The sequence below is a fragment of the Equus asinus genome, chromosome 3, assembly GCF_041296235.1.
Source record: "Equus asinus isolate D_3611 breed Donkey chromosome 3, EquAss-T2T_v2, whole genome shotgun sequence".
NCBI classification, from domain to species: domain Eukaryota; kingdom Metazoa; phylum Chordata; class Mammalia; order Perissodactyla; family Equidae; genus Equus; species Equus asinus.
Window position 1 is genome coordinate 43511398 of NC_091792.1, and position 19479 is coordinate 43530876.

The following is a 19479-nucleotide window of genomic DNA, read 5'->3' on the forward strand; positions in this document are numbered from 1 at the left end:
AACCTGTTTGGAAGTACTTAAGGTAATTCATATAGCCTTTTAAGGTAACAGATGACAGCCTTAATCCCTCTTCTGAATAACTGGTTGCAGTGGAGAACACCAGGAAAGGTGCAAGCCAGGGATTTCCACAATGGCTTTTATTCACACTTAAACAAAAGCTGACTTTACTCCATTAGAGTGGAAACACCTAGGCAGAGACAGGACCTTTGCCCTGGAGCCATGGCACAAAGACATCCCGGTGCAGGAATTTCCTCTCTCAGCTCTGGGGCCTCTGGTGGCCTACAGGCAGCCACCCTGCAAATAGCTGCGAAATGGCATTCCTCATGTACACTAGTCCTTAGATTTGTGCTGCGTCTTCCATTCATTTTAAAGATTATCGAGTGTCTCTTATACTTCAGACACTGTGCACAAAATGCATAATTTCAAACTAAAGATGCTATGGGTCTTTCGTATTCCAGAACGATAGATTAAGTAGTTATTCATAGGAGACTTCCAAGGAAGTCTTGTTTTCCTCATTATGTTTGTTTTCCAATTTTATTTTCCTATTTCTTTGTATAAATTTTAGCTTGCAAAGTTTCCTTAGTGACACAATTTTGAAAAATTCTTTGGAACTCAAAAGATTGCTAGGGTACTCACAAGTAACTGTAATTTTTCAGTAGTGATGGAATTTGACTGATAAGTGAAATATGATCAGTAACACATTGACTCCATATGCATTTTTACTTTTTTTTTAAACATTATGTTTACTCTGAAAATGACTTTTAAAAGAGCTATGTCTTGTTTGCATTTTAAAGGTAACTGTGGGGAGAAAGTACAATTTAACCCTCTATATTTATTCCCACTATCATTTACTAAAAAAAAAAAAAAATTGGTAAATTTTGATTTAGTTCACCAACTTCTCAAAAATTCTGAAGCATCCACGACATCATAATCAACAGAAATAACACTTCAGTGGTTTAATAGGAAAACAAAGATGAGGAGAGAAAATATTGCATTTGTTTTTCCTTTCTCAACGATCTTACTAATATATTTCCCAAACCAGTCCAGAGCCAGTCTGGTTTTAAACAGAATTAGGAAAACTTCAATTAATATCCTCACTTCTAAGCATGTGACCTTCTCTGAGTTTTAATCTGTACAATGGTGATAATATTCCATTACAGGGATTAAACAATATAAAGGCACCCATCACAGGGCCTAATACTTCTTTCAACATATCCTCCTTCGCTTCTGCTTGATTCAACTATTTCCAAGTTAATTTCATTAAGCACTTCCTTTCTAAAATATACTTGCCTTTCAAAAATTAACCTCTTCAGAAGTATGCAACATTAAATGTACTTACCTTTTAGTTTTTTTCTAAGACTGTCAAAGGATGTAAAAATTGATGGTTATATTACATATAAAATCAGATTCAGGTGATTTCAAAGTAAACCTTAAATAAACAACAATGCAAGTATGTCATCTTAGTTAAAGAGATAGGTAAAATTTTCAAAGCTATAGTTTTTTAATGTTCAAAGCATTCAAATACATTAATAACATTAATAGATGAATATCTGAAGACTATGAGGATAGCATTTTCTCTAATATATGGATCATATGATGAGTTGCTTGGTTACAACTAACATGGATAATGAATGAATCATAGTTGGTATCCTAGTGGATACTACTAGACACGATACTAATATTAAAACAGAGTTCAGGATATGTTAAAAAGCTAATCAATATCGAGTCCCATCTATGCCTCTCTAATACTGAAAAAGTAAACATAATATTAGTATAACCATGCAAAGCTACCTGTATAAAGGTTTATTTTATCTGGCATGGGAAGATAATGGAGAGTTGCTCCTGAAAGCCAATTACAAAGCAGGGCACATGACACATACTGTGTCCTCAATATATCGTGCAGTTTCTGAATATTTTGTTAATCAAATATAAATTGGATCTTTAATAAAGACATTGTTACATGAATAAAGGAAAAAGAAGGGAAAGATGGCAATTTTAGCTCTTTCTCCTAAAATAATTGATTCCGACAGTACTCTGAAAATGCATAATCCTTTAAGGCCAAAGAAAACTGGAAAGGAGCCAACAGGCAATAAAATTCTGGGAACTAAAGAGCAGGTGGATGGGTAGTTATTGACTTGGTAAACCTGACAAAGTTTGGCAGTGGGCAAAGCCAAGAAGCAACCACATTTACATGAAAGAACAACCAAAAAGTTCTAGGATCTGGTGGCCACGGGTACCCACGGAAGTGGGAATGACAGTGAGGCTAAAAACAGGAGAAGTAGTTAAAAACTATGAAGCTATCAGATACTCCAAATCTATTTCCCTGCTGTGGTAGAAGACTGACTTCTTCCCTGTTCAGATTTGTTCCCTGCACAGAATACAACTGAGGACTTATGGACTGGGTAACCCAAGCAGGGTTGGGAGCAGTGATATTATTCTGACTATGGGGGTATGGAAGAGGTTGAATAAAAATTATACTTAATGCTGAGACTCTCAGTCTTAATCCACTCAGCTCTCATTTCAGAGAACTGGCAGCCAGAATTATACCCTTAGAAAAGAGATTAAGGGAATCAGGGGGTTTTCAAGGAATTGACACGGCCAGCTCACAATACAATAAAGACCATAGTCAGCAAGCCCATCTGCATGCATTGATTGTCCAGTCAGCTTTCAAGTGGCCAACTCAAATTCTAGACTTAGCCAAGTATTCATTTAACTTTGAGGGTTAAATAGAGGCATTTTCACTTAAGCAAAGTCACAAAAATTTTATCTCCAAAGCTCCTTTTTCTCAGTAAATTCATGGGGGTTTTATTCCTTTCCCAAACAAGGAAAGACACTAAGAGAGAGGAAGATCCTGCAAACAGGTATCTAATGCAAGAAAATGGCAAAGGGAATCCTTAGGATAATGACAGAGGGAGATCCCTAGGATAGGTGGGCAGCAGGTCTAATGGGCAACCAGTCCAAAATGAAGCAGACCAGATTGTTTCAGCAGAGATTTCTTCTGGAAGATGAAATTATTAGACAACCTCATGTGTCTGACTGTATTGAGAGGAGAATCACACAATTTGAGGAATGGTTTGGGGATGAATCGGTGATAAATATACAGAAAGCTAAGGAAATCAAAAAATAAAACTCTAGGGAAAACATAACAAAAATGAGCAGGAAAGCAAATGCATCATAATACACTTCATGGCTCAGCTGTGAAAAATGATTACATGGCCACCATAACACTCAAAATGAACCTGGATCTTGATATAATAAGGATAACAAAGGATGGGGTGATGGGAAGTGTCTACAGGTGTGGAAAAGGCAGGAGGGTGAAAGACAGTGAAAGTCTCACCTTCCAGAGTGTGAAGGCAGTCAATGAAGTCCATGGATAGTTCTGAAAACCAAAGAATCAAGAGATAGCAACAAAAGCATGATAGATGAAGGTCCAGAGGTCAATTCTAAAAGAATCTGTTAAAAGAACTGGAAGTGCTTGCCTCAAGGAGCAGGAAAATGGTTTGGGCAGGGGAAGTGGGGGCAACTGCTATTTCTGTAACAACCCTTAGAAAAATATTTGCCTTTTAAAACTGTGTGCAAGTATAACTCTGACAAAAATTAAAATTACATGTAAAACAAAGTGTATGAGGAGAATGAAAGATTAGTTCTTGATGGTTGGAACTGTCTTGTTTTACTCATAGTCATCACTTTGTAGAATGAATGAATGTCTACTCTAGAACTATGCCTCAGTGCTGATATTATGTCATCTGTGAATTATCAGACAAACTTAGTATTGAACTGAAAAGAAGGCAGATTGTCATTTAACCTAGTTCCATGGGTAACAGATGCTGACAGTTGACAAAATTGGTAGGCTTTAATATATAGCTTAGAAGAGTCAGTATAACAAATGCAAGTACTAAAAGTTGAAATCTATCCATCTAATTCTATGAGAAAGTTCCACTCCTTTTGCAATCCTGAAAAATAGAGAACACATGGGTATGTTAGCTACTAAATATGCATGCAGAGTTCCAATCTGTTCCATAATATATTCATGTTTGCTTGAATATGAAAAATATTTCCTCAACATCTTATTGGAAAACTCAGCATCCTGCTCAGTTTTTAGTTTAATATCTCCCCCCAAATTCAGTGTGAGAATGTCTTGTATCAGAATCTCCAAGCATGTTTGATGAAAATGCAGGTAACTGAGCACCACTCCAAGCCAAGAGAATCATAATCTCTTAACTGATAATATGCATTTTTAATAAGCTGTTGGGAGGTTTTTATAGTTGATATCAAAGTTATACTAGATAACTCCCAGGGTTTTTGTTTGTTTGACTGCTTATTTGTATTTATTATATCATTTTAAATTGCAACAAACTTACTTCTAGAGAACAATTGTCTCCATCGGGTCTAGGTTGCCATATCAAAGAAGAATTTAGACAAATTGAAAGCTTGAAGTTTGATTGATTCATATTTTATATCTAAAGCGAACTAGTCCAAATTCTTGTTTACAATCCCCTTGTGTATCCATTTACAATGGTCTATCTGCCTTTTACCATTCCTACAGTGGTATCAACTGTCTTTTTCTTTCTAACTACAAATCATACCATCTGTGCAATTCTTTCTTAGATAGCTAGGAATTAACTGGAACAAAAAAGAACCAGTAGAAACAGAAGAGAGACCGTGATCTTCATGTGAAAGAGAGCGCTGTGTCCCCGAGGAAGAAGTTGGGTTGAAAAATATATCAAACATTTCTTAGCCAGGTAAGAGTTTAGTCTCTGCAGCAATTATATAATTTATTTGATACAATAAAATATTGTCATCTCAAGACTCTCTGCATAAATATACAAGTATACTGTAGATTTCAATAAAAATAAAATCATTCAGAAAAGGGTTTCAGATTATAGTCTGGACATACAATTCTTGAAATACTTCTTCCATTCTCTAAATAGCACAAAAAATTCTATGAACAAAATTTTCTCAACTCTCTCTTAAGGTAAATAAAAATTTATTTTGAAAGGTTTATTTTCACTATATTTTCACTTGTTAAAATCAGTTTAATATAATAATATGGTAATGCAGTGCAATGTGTCATGAAGATTTACAATTTTAAAAAATCTTGGGTACATTCTTACATTGTTTTTTTCTACAGGATTAGTGTTATGATATTACCCTATGTATTTTTATTCTAGCCATGTTGCTTCTTTTCCTGAGAAAGTGAGTTGACGAATTTGATGCCTTGAGAGTTAGTTGGAATTTTTCTTAACCGAAACATAATAGCAGATTTGGCCTTCAGTGAAGACTTTTCTTTACATGATATTAACAATCTACTGGCATATGCCAGAAGGGACGGAAAACATATCCCCCCTCCTCCTTTCTCCCTCCAACCTCAATATTCACTGAGCTGCTTTGTTCTCTGTATCCTGCATAATTAATAACTACTTTGGCAATCAGTCATGCATTCCTTAATGGCACCTCAGGCATCAAGTGTCCTTCATAGCCTTCCCCGCAGAAACCATACACCCTTCCTCGGTGCGCACTGGCCGGGCACTGACTTCACTGTGGACAAGTCATTTGCAAAATCCCTATTACGGAAAACGTGTAGTTGGGGTTATAAAGTGGCTACCATACTTAACACTATTCTCTATTATTATTTACTGTCTGGATATAATTTTACTAACAAGAATAAAAAAAAAACTGATAGCCAAACAAGTGTCACCGATGACACATAGTAAAAAAAGGAAAAGGAAAATCATAAAAATAATAGAAGGAATTTGGAAGCAACATAAAAGAAGATGAGTTTCATTGAATGGTTGTGAGTTAGAGTCTTCAGCTCATTCATCACCCCACACTCCCCTGTGCAGGCAATAAAGACAGAGGATAAAAATACATGGAGTCGATTGGTATGGTAGCAACATCTATTTCTCTTAATCTAAACTGATCCATTTATTAAATGTAAAATGAGAGTAAATAAATTATTCAAAATATTATGTTATTGCTTCTCATCAAAAACCTTAGATTAAAACTCTTTAAAAATATACTACTCACTAAAATCGTTTTAAAAAAGCCAGTGGTAGTTTAACCATCCTTCAAAATTTTAACCAGATTAGGAGAGAAAGAAAATCCCCAAATCTCATAACCACTTAAAATATATATATATATTACAAGTAATATTAGACTCAAGAAGAATAGTTTCATATATAAAAAATAAAACCACTAAAAATTAAGATTTGGATTTGTACATTTTATTTCAAAAATAGGTATGGTTTTTTGAAGTAAGTGACAAAAATACGCAATATTTTTACATTAAGGCTTTTTGTTAAATAAAACTTTTAATAAGGTCTTTTGATATCAGAAAAAAGATATTACTTTTCACCCTTTGTAGGTTTCTTAGCATTTTAAAATAATGGTGCTTATGCTATAGTATACAGAGTAAAACATACATAATCTATTATAAATTACTCCAAAATTAAACAAGAAATTTCCTCTTCTTTCTAAGAGATCTGAAATGTGTGCTGAGCGCTCAGTGTGTGTGGCCTCCAAACAGAAACAAGCTTGCACTGTTTGATCTCAGTTTTGCTTCATTTCTTCCCAAACAGTCTCTCAGTGCCAATCTACCAGGTCTATTTTTCTCTTTTAGCATGAAGGGAAAGAAAAAAAAATCAAAGACATTATTAACTCCTTACGCACAACCAGAAAAGCTGAATACATATCGTTTGGCCTCAACTTGCATGAATTTATCTTTCATCATTTATTAATGGGGCATGACTGAGGAATATATATTTCCCTAAATAATTCTCGAAAACAGCATTAAAATGCTAAAACTTAAACTTTATGTAATAAATCTAGAACTATTTTTTTCTAAAAAACTACAAACAACTAGCGAAAGGTTTTTCTAGGGTAAAATTTAGCCTGTAATACCAACTTAAAATAGTAAGATGGAAAGACAAATTTGATGTCTATCTTATTGTAAGGTACCTGAGAATCAAGACAATTATGCTCAAATCATAACATTACAAAGGAAATTATATCTATATATAAAATATATATAAAATCTGTAGGGGCCGGCCCGGTGGCGCAGTGGTTAAGTGCGCACATTCTGCTTCAGCGGCCTGGGGTTCGTTGGTTTGGATCCCAGGTGCAGACATGGCACTGTTCATCAAGCCACACTGTGGCAGGCGTTCCACATATAAAGTAGAGGAAGATGGGCACGGATGTTAGCTCAGGGCCAGCCTTCCTCAGCAAAAAGAGGAGGATTGGCAGCAGTTAGCTCAGAGCTAATCTTCCTCAAAAAAAAAACAACTATATAGATATAGATATAGATATAGATATAGATAAAATCTTTAAATATCAGATCAGCATCACTTTATTCAAAATAATAAGTAATCCCTTGTTTAACTATATGCTCTATTATTCATCAGTTGAGGGAAAAAGAGTGGGTAAGTCATCTTAATTTTTAATGGCAACATGTGGCAAAGATGGTTTCCAGAATTTTAACTAATGTACTAGAATGCTACCACTAAGACACATGGTAATCAGAGCCATGGAGTCTTAAAGGTGGGCTAGAATCAAATATCCATTCATGCTCCCAAAGAAGGCTGTGGTTATCTCCCTTTCTTGCCAGATTTGCAGAATATTAAAATAAGCTTTCTCCATAATTTGTCCCAGAAAAGTATGTGATTAAACTCAAAAGTTTTTTTCTGTGTATGAACAGATGCAAAATATTCACTGGGTTAATGATAAAAAGCAGGTAAGGATGATTATACACATTAATGTTATAATGTCATAAGTATGCACTAATTTCTTTAACTACCCTGGATGTTCCACCCCTATCTCCCCACAAAAAACAAAACACCAAACCAGTCTAATTCTTTAAGTGGGGCGAGAATGTGCCCTTGGTAATACAGCCTAATGTATCAGGACCAGGAGAATAACTGGTGTCATTATTGTGATGCTCAGTTTTCTACTCTATGAATCATCACCACTGTGCAACAGCAACAAAGATAACATATAGTAAATGAGAAGTTAGTGCAGCTCCACATGGGTTGTAGACAACTCTAAGGGGATATGGCTGAATTTCTGTGGAACAGTAATGAGCAGCTGGAATGCTGGCTTTGTGCTAGGCACTCAGTTAACAAACCTCAAAGCAGGAAGTCAACAGTCTACTAAGGACTTGTGGTTAATATCATTCTTATCATTACAAAGTTAAGACACCATGGTGACCAGTGGCCCCTACGGTCCTATTTTGCAGCGGTGGGTTTGCAATCAGTGAGATCATTGCCTCTGGGGAAGTGGGTGTGCTAATTATGACAGTCATCCCTGGCAAAAAAGCAAAAAACAAAAGTCTCAGAGATGATCCAGGGGCTCGAAGGGGCACTTGGCCCTGAGCAAATGCCACAAGAACTTTTAAGTCTGCTCTCCAAAAGGCAAACTTTCTTCCCTTAGGCTTTCATTCATTGATACACAGATAAGATTGATGGATTGCTGCCCAGCTTGTAAGTGTTGTAGGGGGGAACTGGAAGGAGGAAGGTCATTTAGCAATATACAATGATAATTCAAAACATTCTGTAAGGCTTAAAAGCAAAACCACTTGTCAAATGTTCACTCATCAAATCTCACCGTTCTTCGGGCAGTTATTGAACAGAACGAGTGTGACTGTATGAGAGGAGAGATAGAAATAGAAACCAAGACAAAGGTAGATAAATTGTCGAAGTAAATTTAAACCCAAAAGAATCAAAGCTTGTGAGACTGTAAAATTCATATACAAGCAATCATTCCAGAAAGCTCTCTGGTAAAATTAAAATCACCAAGTCACACTTACTCGGCAATGTAGGACCCTACCATCATGTTCTCTCGTTTCTTCCAGCCCCAAAGCCCACTGTTTTCCTAAGCTTAAGGCAGATGAATATAAGAACTCTGATGCTACTTCTCCACATATCTCCACTTTCTGAAGCTCACCACAGGCTAACTTAGTTGTCACACAAAATGTGGCTCAATAGATGCCAGGAGAGTGTCACTTTTCAGCCGACCAAAGTCCATTTTACAATTTATCAAATTATCTCAATAACCATTTTAAAATGCATTTAATTTAATTTTAATAATGCAACCAGTGATACACATTTCACCTAAAGTCTCTCAGATGCAGTTCAGATGCAGTAAATGTCTGGTGACAGGTCAAATCCAGGTGGCAGGGTCTTTCTCAGTCAAGAGGATGGGTGGTTCTTTCAGTGGATCCTTGTGGTTCGTTATCTCATTACAAGGCTCACGAATCAGATATACATTTACAGATAAAAACACAAGTGTCAGTGAATCTTCTATTAGTTAAGCTGGGGTGTTATATGATCTACCCAGCATTCAATTATTTACTGAGAGCCTATAATGGGCCCAGAAATGAGCTAGGCACTATAAATTTCCAGTGTTTTTATCTTTACATATTTTATGGAATCCACACAACTCCTTGGGTTACACAACCAGATAATTCATGTGGTCAAAAAATCAGAAAAAGACAACCCTTAGTGTTGGCATATGCACTTTTTAACTTTCATGTCTTATTCTGTAGCCTGATAGTCGATTGCTATTTATACTCATTTAAATTAATATAATATGAAGAGATTAGTTCATTTAAAATACAAATATTTTCTCAGTTTAAAGTTTATTTATGTCACAGGTTTGGGATAAATAAAACTTTTGCTGTGATATGAGACTCACTATTATGTCCTACAGTAAAATTAATTGTTTCATATTTAAGTATGTAAGAACATTAGATGTGCTAAAACCCAAACTGAAAATGTGGACTGTATAACTTTGTGAAAGTGTAGCCTTGGCTGCCAAGGCCATCTTATCAACTTAAGAAAAAAACTAAGTTCATAAATTCTGTGAAACAGGATACTGTGAAAGTGTGTTAAATAGATTCTTAGTGACTTTATTCAGACAAATAATCACAGTATGAAAATATCAGCTGTTTTTTAAAAAGTCCATCCTTGTCTACTATTAACACTTTTCATTTCTAGGTAAAATAGTAAATTATTTAATTAAGAAAAGTTTTGGAAATTAACAAAGGAAATGGTAGAGAATCAATACTGGTAAAAAGTTATTCATAATGGAACAGAGACACAGATATCTCAAATAATCTATATAAGGAAATTGATGAAGATTCACAATATAAGTTCATAATACATATTTTAGGGAGATCTCCCTTAACTTCAATTACACACAATAAATGATTCTATTGTTACTAAATGAATAAATTATCATTTTCAAACTTCAGTTTGCATGTTAGTGTTTCTTTTCAGCTGCATTTCAAACAATACTTAAATGTCTTCATTTAGTCAGTTGCTTAAATAATGTTCAGCAGACTTGAGTTTGGCATTCAAAAATGGAAATTTCTGCTTAACATTATAATATGAATATAATAAATCAAGTTAAATATTGATTTCATATTTTCTAATTTGCCTCATGAATTGCTAGGTTGCCATGTGCAGCATTTTTACACCCAATTAGAGTATACATGCTCATGCATGCAGACCACACCATGTGTGTTCCCAGTGTCCTTACTGATGTGCCAACACTCCTGTCAAAATCATTAAAGATACCAATTTTTATATTATTAAGCGGTGATATTATTGGTCATATTTCAAAACTATACTAGATGACATCATCAATTTGTATAAATACTTCTGAATTAGTATTATAAGCAGAATGTGATAAAAATAGCAAAAGAGTTTGAATATTTGTGTTGTAGTACAACAAATAGATACATGTTTGAAATAATACACAAAATAAGGGGTACAAGCAAAAACAATATAACTAAAAACACAGCCATGTATCACTTAACAAATGGGCATATGTTTTGAGAAATGCGTCGTTAGATGATTTCATCCTTGTGTGAACATCCTAGAGTGTACTCACACAAAACTAGCTGGTATGGCCAACTACATACTTAAGCTATATGGTACTAATCTCATAGGGCGACAATTGTACACATGGTTCATCACTGACCAAAATGTCAATATGTGGTGCATGACCGTACAATAACAATTATAATTAGACAAAATAGATGTCTTAAATTCCAGTGAGAATTTCAAAACTTCCTTTTTGGGGCACACAGGACCATAAATATTATCTAAGCAGGATAAATATTAAGATAAGTAGGAAAATAGAACTACATTTAAAAAAATATTTTACTAATACATTGATTTGGAAAGAATTCATACTTCTTTCGTTTAGCTTTATCCAGAAAAAGATAAAAAGAAAAATGTTATGTACATATGTATAAACAATACAGCCAAAAACACAGATTTTTGGTAAGTACAGAAAAAAATAACGCCACCTTAAGGGGGAGAAAAAGTAAAACATCACATAAGAGCATGGGCTTTTAGTACAATACTGACATGAATTTAGTTAAAATAGTATTAATGTCAAATAGTGCTGGCTTTCTAGCTCTGCAATGTATTAATTCCAAAAAATATATATGAATTTGAAAATAAGAACCATCAGAATACTGTGTAAGCTTCAAGATTTACATCTTTAAAGTAAAAGTAACATTTAGTAAAATGCAAAAGTATCAAATAAGGAAAGATCACTGAAAATGCTAGCAAACTAAAATCATATTTTATTGTTTAATCTGATTCACAGTTGAAATTAATTCAGGAAGACAATATATAGTCCAAATTTATGGTGATCCCTAAGTGGTAAGAATAATAAATACACAAATTTTCCTATTTTTTTCAAGAGAAAATGCTATCTACTCTATGTAATTTCCCATCAACACTGAAATACCAGATAGTGAGTTGTGGCACAGTGAAGGGTATGCTACAGTTTTCTAAATGTTGTAAAAAATATATTTTATTTCATTGCATTGATAAGGTATTTAACATGGCGGATGATGACGAAATTCAAGTTATTTATGATAACTATGCTGACATTTACGAAAAAAAGAATCAAACAAGGGAAAGGTTTCTGTTTTTTGGTTGTCTGGATTCTCCTGCTTAGAAGGGAATAAAATAAACAAATAACTGATTCAATTAAATAAGTCGACTCTTATTTACTTACTGGCATGACAATGTTGTAGTGGATGCAGAACCCCGGTTCAGAAGGAAAATATTCATCAGAAACAAATCTTATCCTGATTTGATTTCCTTTAGAAATCTGTTTTCCTGGCACAGTGCCAGAACCACACCAGCGCCCTAATATCGTTCCATCACTGGGTTCCTCAACTTCTACAAAATCATACCTGCAAAGAGACACAGAGAAAGAGACATAAAGTCATGATCCGTTATTCTGGCGATTCAAATTCCATGTCCGTGAATGCAGTGAATCTGTGGACAAGGGCTATGAGTTCATCCCAAATTTAACTGGGTAAATGTAATCAAATATTCCAAAGAAGAGACACAATGGAAAATGCATTCCTAACTAAAGAAATAGGAGTCTTCTGTTCTAAGCATTCTAGTTTTACTGTTAAGGAACTCCAAATCCGTTAAATAACCATCTCAAAACTTAAATATTTTGTACAGAGCAACCATATCTGACAGTCAATTCATGAATTATTCAATTTAATTTTTCATTTGGACATGACAGTCTTACTCCAATCTTATTTCCTATTACTAGTGTCCCTAAATTTCTGAGAGTAGCTCTTTTACCCTAATCAGGCCCCTTGTCTCTCCCTTTCCTCATTTGCAATGCAAGCTTTTCTAGAACCACTTCATTATAAACACATCCTTCAAGTCTTACTTTGTACCGTACTGTCTCTATGGGACCTTTCTGGGTGTTCTCAGCTCACCAACATCTTTCTGTTTTTGATAACCACAATATTAACTATACATATGCAACTGATCCATCTTCTTAGTTAAGCTGTTACATCCTTGAAGAAAGGAACCAATTCTCACAGACTTCTATTTTATACTGCACTATGCACAGTATCTTACACATAAGGAATCAATGATTAATTTTTTCTTAACAAATGTTAACTTTGGTTTGGAAGTTTTAGATCAGTGGTACTCATCAAGAGCTGCTATTATTCCCCTTAAGAGAATGTTTCAGAAATCTGTAGAGACTTTTTAGCTTGTCTCCATGACTAGGAGGAGGACAGTGAAATATTGTGGGCAAGGTACAAGGATGTTCAACAATAGAAAGTCTCAAAAAAACCACATTTGTCCCACATCCTCCAGGTCTTTTAAATAGTTCACTGGACATTTGTATAGGTGAAATTTCTGCTATCATTCATCTGAGTCTAGAACTTAATATTGTCTCAAATGTAAACACAAATATGTTTTACTGTTTAAGGCATATTTTCCAGAAATTCAACTATCAAATAAATTCAAAAAAATTTTAATACCTTGGAACTTTACCAAGAGTTACTCAATATTTTGGAAAACCATATCACTAACAGGAACATTGCTTATACTATTTGCATCACAATTAAAACAATTAAACATATCCAAATTAGTCTATATCTACAGCTGTCATAATCACGAGTCTACTTAAAAGATGCAAATGCTACTACCTTTTATTTTTCTAGTATAATTGTGCATGTATATTTATGTATTGAAATACTTTTTTTTAATATAAATTACTTTGTTATTATTTCAGCTTTAAATAGCATGCAGGCCATTATATTTGTTTTTTTAAACAATGCACATATAAATAGATGTTTACTTCTATGAAATGCATTTCAGAATCCTAAAAAGGACATTGCAAAACTTTTCTTAAAGGGAGGTCTTGCATGGTTGTAAAACATTGATAGATCAAAAAAAAAAAAAAGTCCAGGAGGTGAGTTCAAGATGGTGGCACAGGAAGACTCTGAACTCATCACCTTTCATGGACACAACAAGTTTATAGCTACTTGTGGAATAATTTCCCTCTGAAAAGGACCCAAGGACTAGATGAACAGAACCTCCACAACAAAAGATACAACTGATGCATACAGAAGGGTAGGAGAGGCAGAGACATGGCCTCACAGGGACTCCATCCCAGGCATGGTGACTCAAAATTGGGAGGGACCCCAAAATACCCAACTCTCCCTCCAGAAGAGAAAGGACTGTGCCCCACCTCAGCCACTCTGAAGACCCTTGGTGATGGTACCGAAAAGATGAGCCCCTCAAATCTCTGGTTTTGAAAATCAACTGAGATTAAGACCAGGTGAACCACAGAACTGTAGGGAATGGAGAACTTGCCCTTAGGGCACTCACAGACAGAACTACTTGCCCTGAGATCCACCACAAAAGCAAGAGTTTAAAAAGCGCCTAGACTACAAGAGAGGGGATTCACTCGCTAATCTTAAAGAGGCTACTGGAGAAGCAGGAACCTGCTGGGACTAGCCTGCAAATAATGCTGTTTGTGCTCCACTCACTCTGTGCCATAACCAAGCTGGAGGAGTGCCTTGGGAGCCACCCATGCAGCACATCACCTGAGCCACATGTGGGCCAAGAAAGTGCCCTGAGCCTTGCTCTTCTCAGGCAGCAGCTGAGCCATAACTGGGTGAGGTAAGTGACCTGAGTCCTGTTCACCTTGTGCACAGACTGAGGTACAACTGTGACAGCTAAGCACCCCAAGCCCGGCTCATCTCACACGAGACTGAGCTGCAGATGGGATGGGCAAGGACCTTGAACCTTGCCCTCCCTATCCAGCAGGGAGAATGCCCCATGACCTGCCCACCTTGCACCACAGCCATGGCCCTCCCACAGCCTGCGGCCCATAGCCCACATGTGGGACAACCATTGAGTGGCTGGCTCTGGAGGCAAGGGAATATTGCACTTCTGGGCCACATGGGAACATCTACCAAGACCACTCCTTTAAGACTGAGAGAAGTAGCCAGTTAGCCCAATACATATAGACAAACACAGAGAGCAGGCAAAATGAAAACACAAAGGAAAATGTTACAAACCAAAGAGGAAAGCAAATCCCCAGAAAAAGAGCTTAATGAAACAGAGATAAGCAACCTACCTGACAAAGAGTTCAAAGTAATGGTCATAAGGATGGTCTCAAACTCAGGAGAAGAATGGATGAAAACAGTGAGAACTTCAACAAAGAGACAGAAAAATATAAGAAAGTACTAAACACAAGTTGTAACTGCACAGAAAAATATACCAGAGGGGTTCAACAGTAGAATGGATGAAATGGAAGCATGTATCAGAGAGCTGGAAGACAAAGCAATGGAACACCCAGTCAGAGCAGCAAAAGGAAAAAGGAATCAAAAAGAGTGAGGACATCTTAAGAGACCTCTGGGACATCAAGTGGAATAACATTCACATTATAGGGGTCCCAGGAGGAAAAGAAAGAGAGAAATGGCCAGAAAAAATATTTGAAGAAATACTAACTGAAAACTTCCCTAATGTGGGGAATGAAACAGACATCTAGGTCCAGGAAGCTGAGAGAGTTCCAAATAAGATGAACCCAAAGAGAAACACACCAAGTCACATTATAATCAAAATGGTAAATGTTAGGGATAAAGAGGGAGTCTTAAAAGCAGAAAGAGAAAAACAACTTATTATGTACAAGGGAAGCCCCATAAGGCTATCAGCAGAATTTTCAGCGGAAATTTTATGGGCCAAAAGGGAGTGGCATGACATAGTCAAAGTCCTGAAAGAAAAAAAATTCCAACCAAGAATTCTCTACCTGGAAACTTTATCATTCACAATTGAAGGAGAGATGAAGAGTTCAAGATAAGCAAAAGTTAAAGGAGTGTATTACCACTAAAACAGCATTACAAGAAACGTTAAAGGAACTTCTCTAAGCTAAAAAGAAAGGGCGCTAATTAATAAAAAGAAAACATATGAAAGTAAAAATCTCACTGGAAAAGAAAATAAATAATAAAGGTAGTAGCTAAATCACTTATAAAGCAAGTATGAAGGTTAAAAGACAAAAGTATTAAAATTAACTAAACTTACAATAATTAGTTAAGGCATGCATAAAATAAAAAGATGTAAAATGTATCATAAACATATAAAAGGTGGGGGGGGCAAAAAAATATAAAGCTTTAGAATGTGTTCAAATTTAAGTTGCAATCAATTTAAAAGAGACTATTATATACTTAGGATGTTATATGTGAACCTCAGGGTAACCACAAAGAGAAAGCTTACAATAAATACACAAATGAGAAAGAAATCCAAACATAATACTAAAGAAACCCATCAAATTGCAAGGGAAAAAAGAAACAGAAGAAGAAAGAAATAGAAAGGATCTACAAAAACAGCCAGGAACAATCAACAAAATGGCACTAAGTACATACCTATCAATAATCAATTTAAAAGTAAATGGAAAAAATTCTCCAAACAATCCATAGGAATGGATATAAAAACAAGACCTATGCTACCTACAAGAGACTCATGTCAGATCTAAAGACACACACAGACTGAAAGTGAAGAGATGGAGAAAGATATTCCATACGAATGAAATGAAAAGAAAGTTGGGGTAGCAATACTTACATCAGTCAAAACAGATTTTAAAGCCAAGACTGTAACAGAAGACAAAGAAAGGCATTAAATAACGATAAAAGGGTCAATCCAACAAGAGGATATAATGTCTGTGAATATCTATGCACTCAACATAGAAGCACCTAACTATATAAAGAAAATATTAACGAACATAAAGGAAGAAACTGACAGCAAACCAATAAATACTAGAGGAATTTAATATCCCACTTCCATTGATGGATAGATCATCTAGACATAAAATCAATAAGGAAACAGTAGTCTTAAACACATTAGACCAGATGGACTTAATAAATATATACAAAACGTCTCATCTGAAAACAGCAGAACACACATTCTTTTCAAGTGCACATGGAACATTCTCTAGGATAGAGCACACATCAGGCCACAAAACAAGCCTCAATAAATTTAAGAAGACTGAAATCATATCGAGCATCTTTTCTGAACACATAGTATGAAACTAGAAATCAACTGCAAGAAGAAAACGGAAAAAAACACAAACACATGGAGACAACAACATGACATTAAACAACCAATAGGTCAATGAACAAATCAAAGAGGAAATCAAAAAACCTTGCAACAAAAGAAAGTGGAGACACAATGTTCCAAAATCTTTGGTCTGCAGAAAAAGCAGTTCTGAGAGGGAGGCTCTTACCAATAGAGGCCTACCTCCAGAAAGAAACAAAATCTCAAATAAACATTCTAAATTTACACCTGAAGGAACTAGAAAAAGAACAAACAAAGCCCAAAGTTAGTAGAAGGAAGGAAATAATAAAGATCAGAGCAGGAATAAATGAAATAGAGACTAAAACAATAATAGAAAAGATCAATGAAACTAAGTCTTGGTTCTTTCAAAAGATAAACAAAATGGATAAATCTTTAGCCAGATCCATCAGGCCAAATAAATAAAATCAGAAATGAAAGCAGAGAAATTACAAACAAAACCATAGAAATACACAGGATCATAAGAGACTATTACAAACAAATATAAGCCAACAAACTGGACAACCTAGAAGAAATGGGTAAAATTCTAGAAACATACAATCTTCCAAGACTGAATCAAGATGAAACAGAATATCTGAATGGACAGATTACTAGGAATGAAATTGAATCAGTAATCAAAAAACTCCCAACAAACAAAAGTCCAGGACCAGATGGTTTCACAAGTGAATTCTACCAAACATGTAAAGAAGAGTTAATACTTATCTTTCTCAAATTATTAGAAAAAATTGATGAGGAAGGAATACTTCCAAATTCATTTTATGAGGCCAGTATTACCCTGATAGCAAAACCAGACAAAGACACTACAAAAAAAGAAAACTTCAGGCCAATATTCCTGATGAACATAGATGCAAAAATCCTCAACAACATATTAGCAATCTGAATTCAACAATACATTAAAAGATCACACACCATGATCAAGTGGGATTTATTCTGGGGTTGCAAGGATGGTTTAACATCTACAAATCATTCAACGTGATACACAACATCAATAAAATGAAGGATAAAAATCATACGATCACCTCAATAGATGCAGAAAAAGCATTTGACAAAATTCAACATCCATTTATGATAATAACTCTCAACAAAGTGTGTACAGAGGGAACATATATCAACATAATAAAGGCCATATATGACAAACCCACAGAACATCATATGCCACATGAAAAGCTGAAAGCTTTTCCTTTAAGATCAAGAACAAGACAAGGATGCCCAATCTCGCCACTTTTAGTTAACATAATATTGGAAGTCCTAGCCAGAGCAATTAGGCAAGAAAGATAAGTAAAAGGCATCCAAATTGGAAAGGAAGATATAGAGTTGTAATTATTTGCAAATGACACAAAACTATATATAGAAAATTCTAAAAATGCTACCATAAATTACTAGAACTAATAAATTAATTCAGCGGGATACCAAATTAATATACAGAAACCTGTTGTATTTCTATACACTAATAAAAAATAGCAGAAAGAGATATTAATAAGACAACCCCATTTACAATTGCACCAAAAAGAATAAAATACATAGGAATAAATTTAACCAAGGAGATGAAAGACCTGTACTTTGAAAACCATAAACACTGATGAAAGAAATTGAAGGTGACACAAATAAATGGAAAGATATACCATGCTCATGAACTGGAAGAATTAACATTGCTAAAATGTCCATACCACTCAAAGCAATCTAGAGATTCAATGCAATCTCTATCAAAATACCAATGGCATTTTTCACAGAACTAGAACAGATAATCTAAAAATCTGTACGGCACTACAAAAAACCCCAAACAGACAAAGCAATCTCGAGAAAGAAGAATAACACAGGTAGTATCATAATTTCTGATTTCAAACTATACTACAGAGCTATAGAAATCAAAACAGTATGGTACTGGCATAAAAAAAGACATATAGATCAATGGGAACAGAACAGAGAGCCCAGAAATAAACCCATCCACATTTGTTCAATTAATCTATGACAAAGGAGGCAAAAACAGACAACAACAGGGAAAAGAGTCTCTTCAATAAATGGTGTTGGGAAAACTGGACAGCTACATGCAAAAGAATGAAACTGGACCACTATCTTACACGATAAACAAAAATAAACTCAAAGTGGATTAAAGACCTAAATGTAAGACCTGAAATCATAAAACTCCTAGAAGAAAACATAGGCAGTAAGTCTCTTCCATTGGTCTTAGCAATATTTTTTTGGATCTGTTTCCTCAGGTAAAGGCAAGAGGAGCAAAAATAAACAAATGGGGCTATACCAAACTAAAAAGCTTTTTCATGGTGAAGAACACCATCAGCAAAAAGAAAAGGTAACCTAGTGAATGGGAGAAGACGTTTGCCAATGACATAGCCAATAAGGGGTTCATCTCCAAAATATAGAAAGAACTCATACGACTTAATATCATAAAAGCAATCTGATTAAAAAATGAGCAGAGGATCCAAATAGACATTTTTTCAAACAAGACATTCAAATGGACAACAGGCACATGAAAAGATGTTCAGCATCACTAATCATCAGGGAAATGCACATCAAAACCACAATGAGATATCATTTCACACCTGTCAGAACG

The 19479-nt window shown here is 35.0% G+C and overlaps 1 protein-coding gene across 2 annotated transcripts in view; it reads right to left on the reverse strand.

Annotated features, from left to right (window-relative positions):
- Positions 1-19479, reverse strand: part of PDGFC (platelet derived growth factor C) — a 208513-nt gene that overhangs the window by 40860 nt on the left and 148174 nt on the right. For both annotated transcript variants that reach the window (XM_070504953.1, XM_014844069.3), the window contains exon 3: positions 12031-12211. In XM_070504953.1, coding sequence (XP_070361054.1) covers positions 12031-12211 — 181 coding nt within the window. The remainder of the gene's footprint in view (positions 1-12030; positions 12212-19479) is intronic.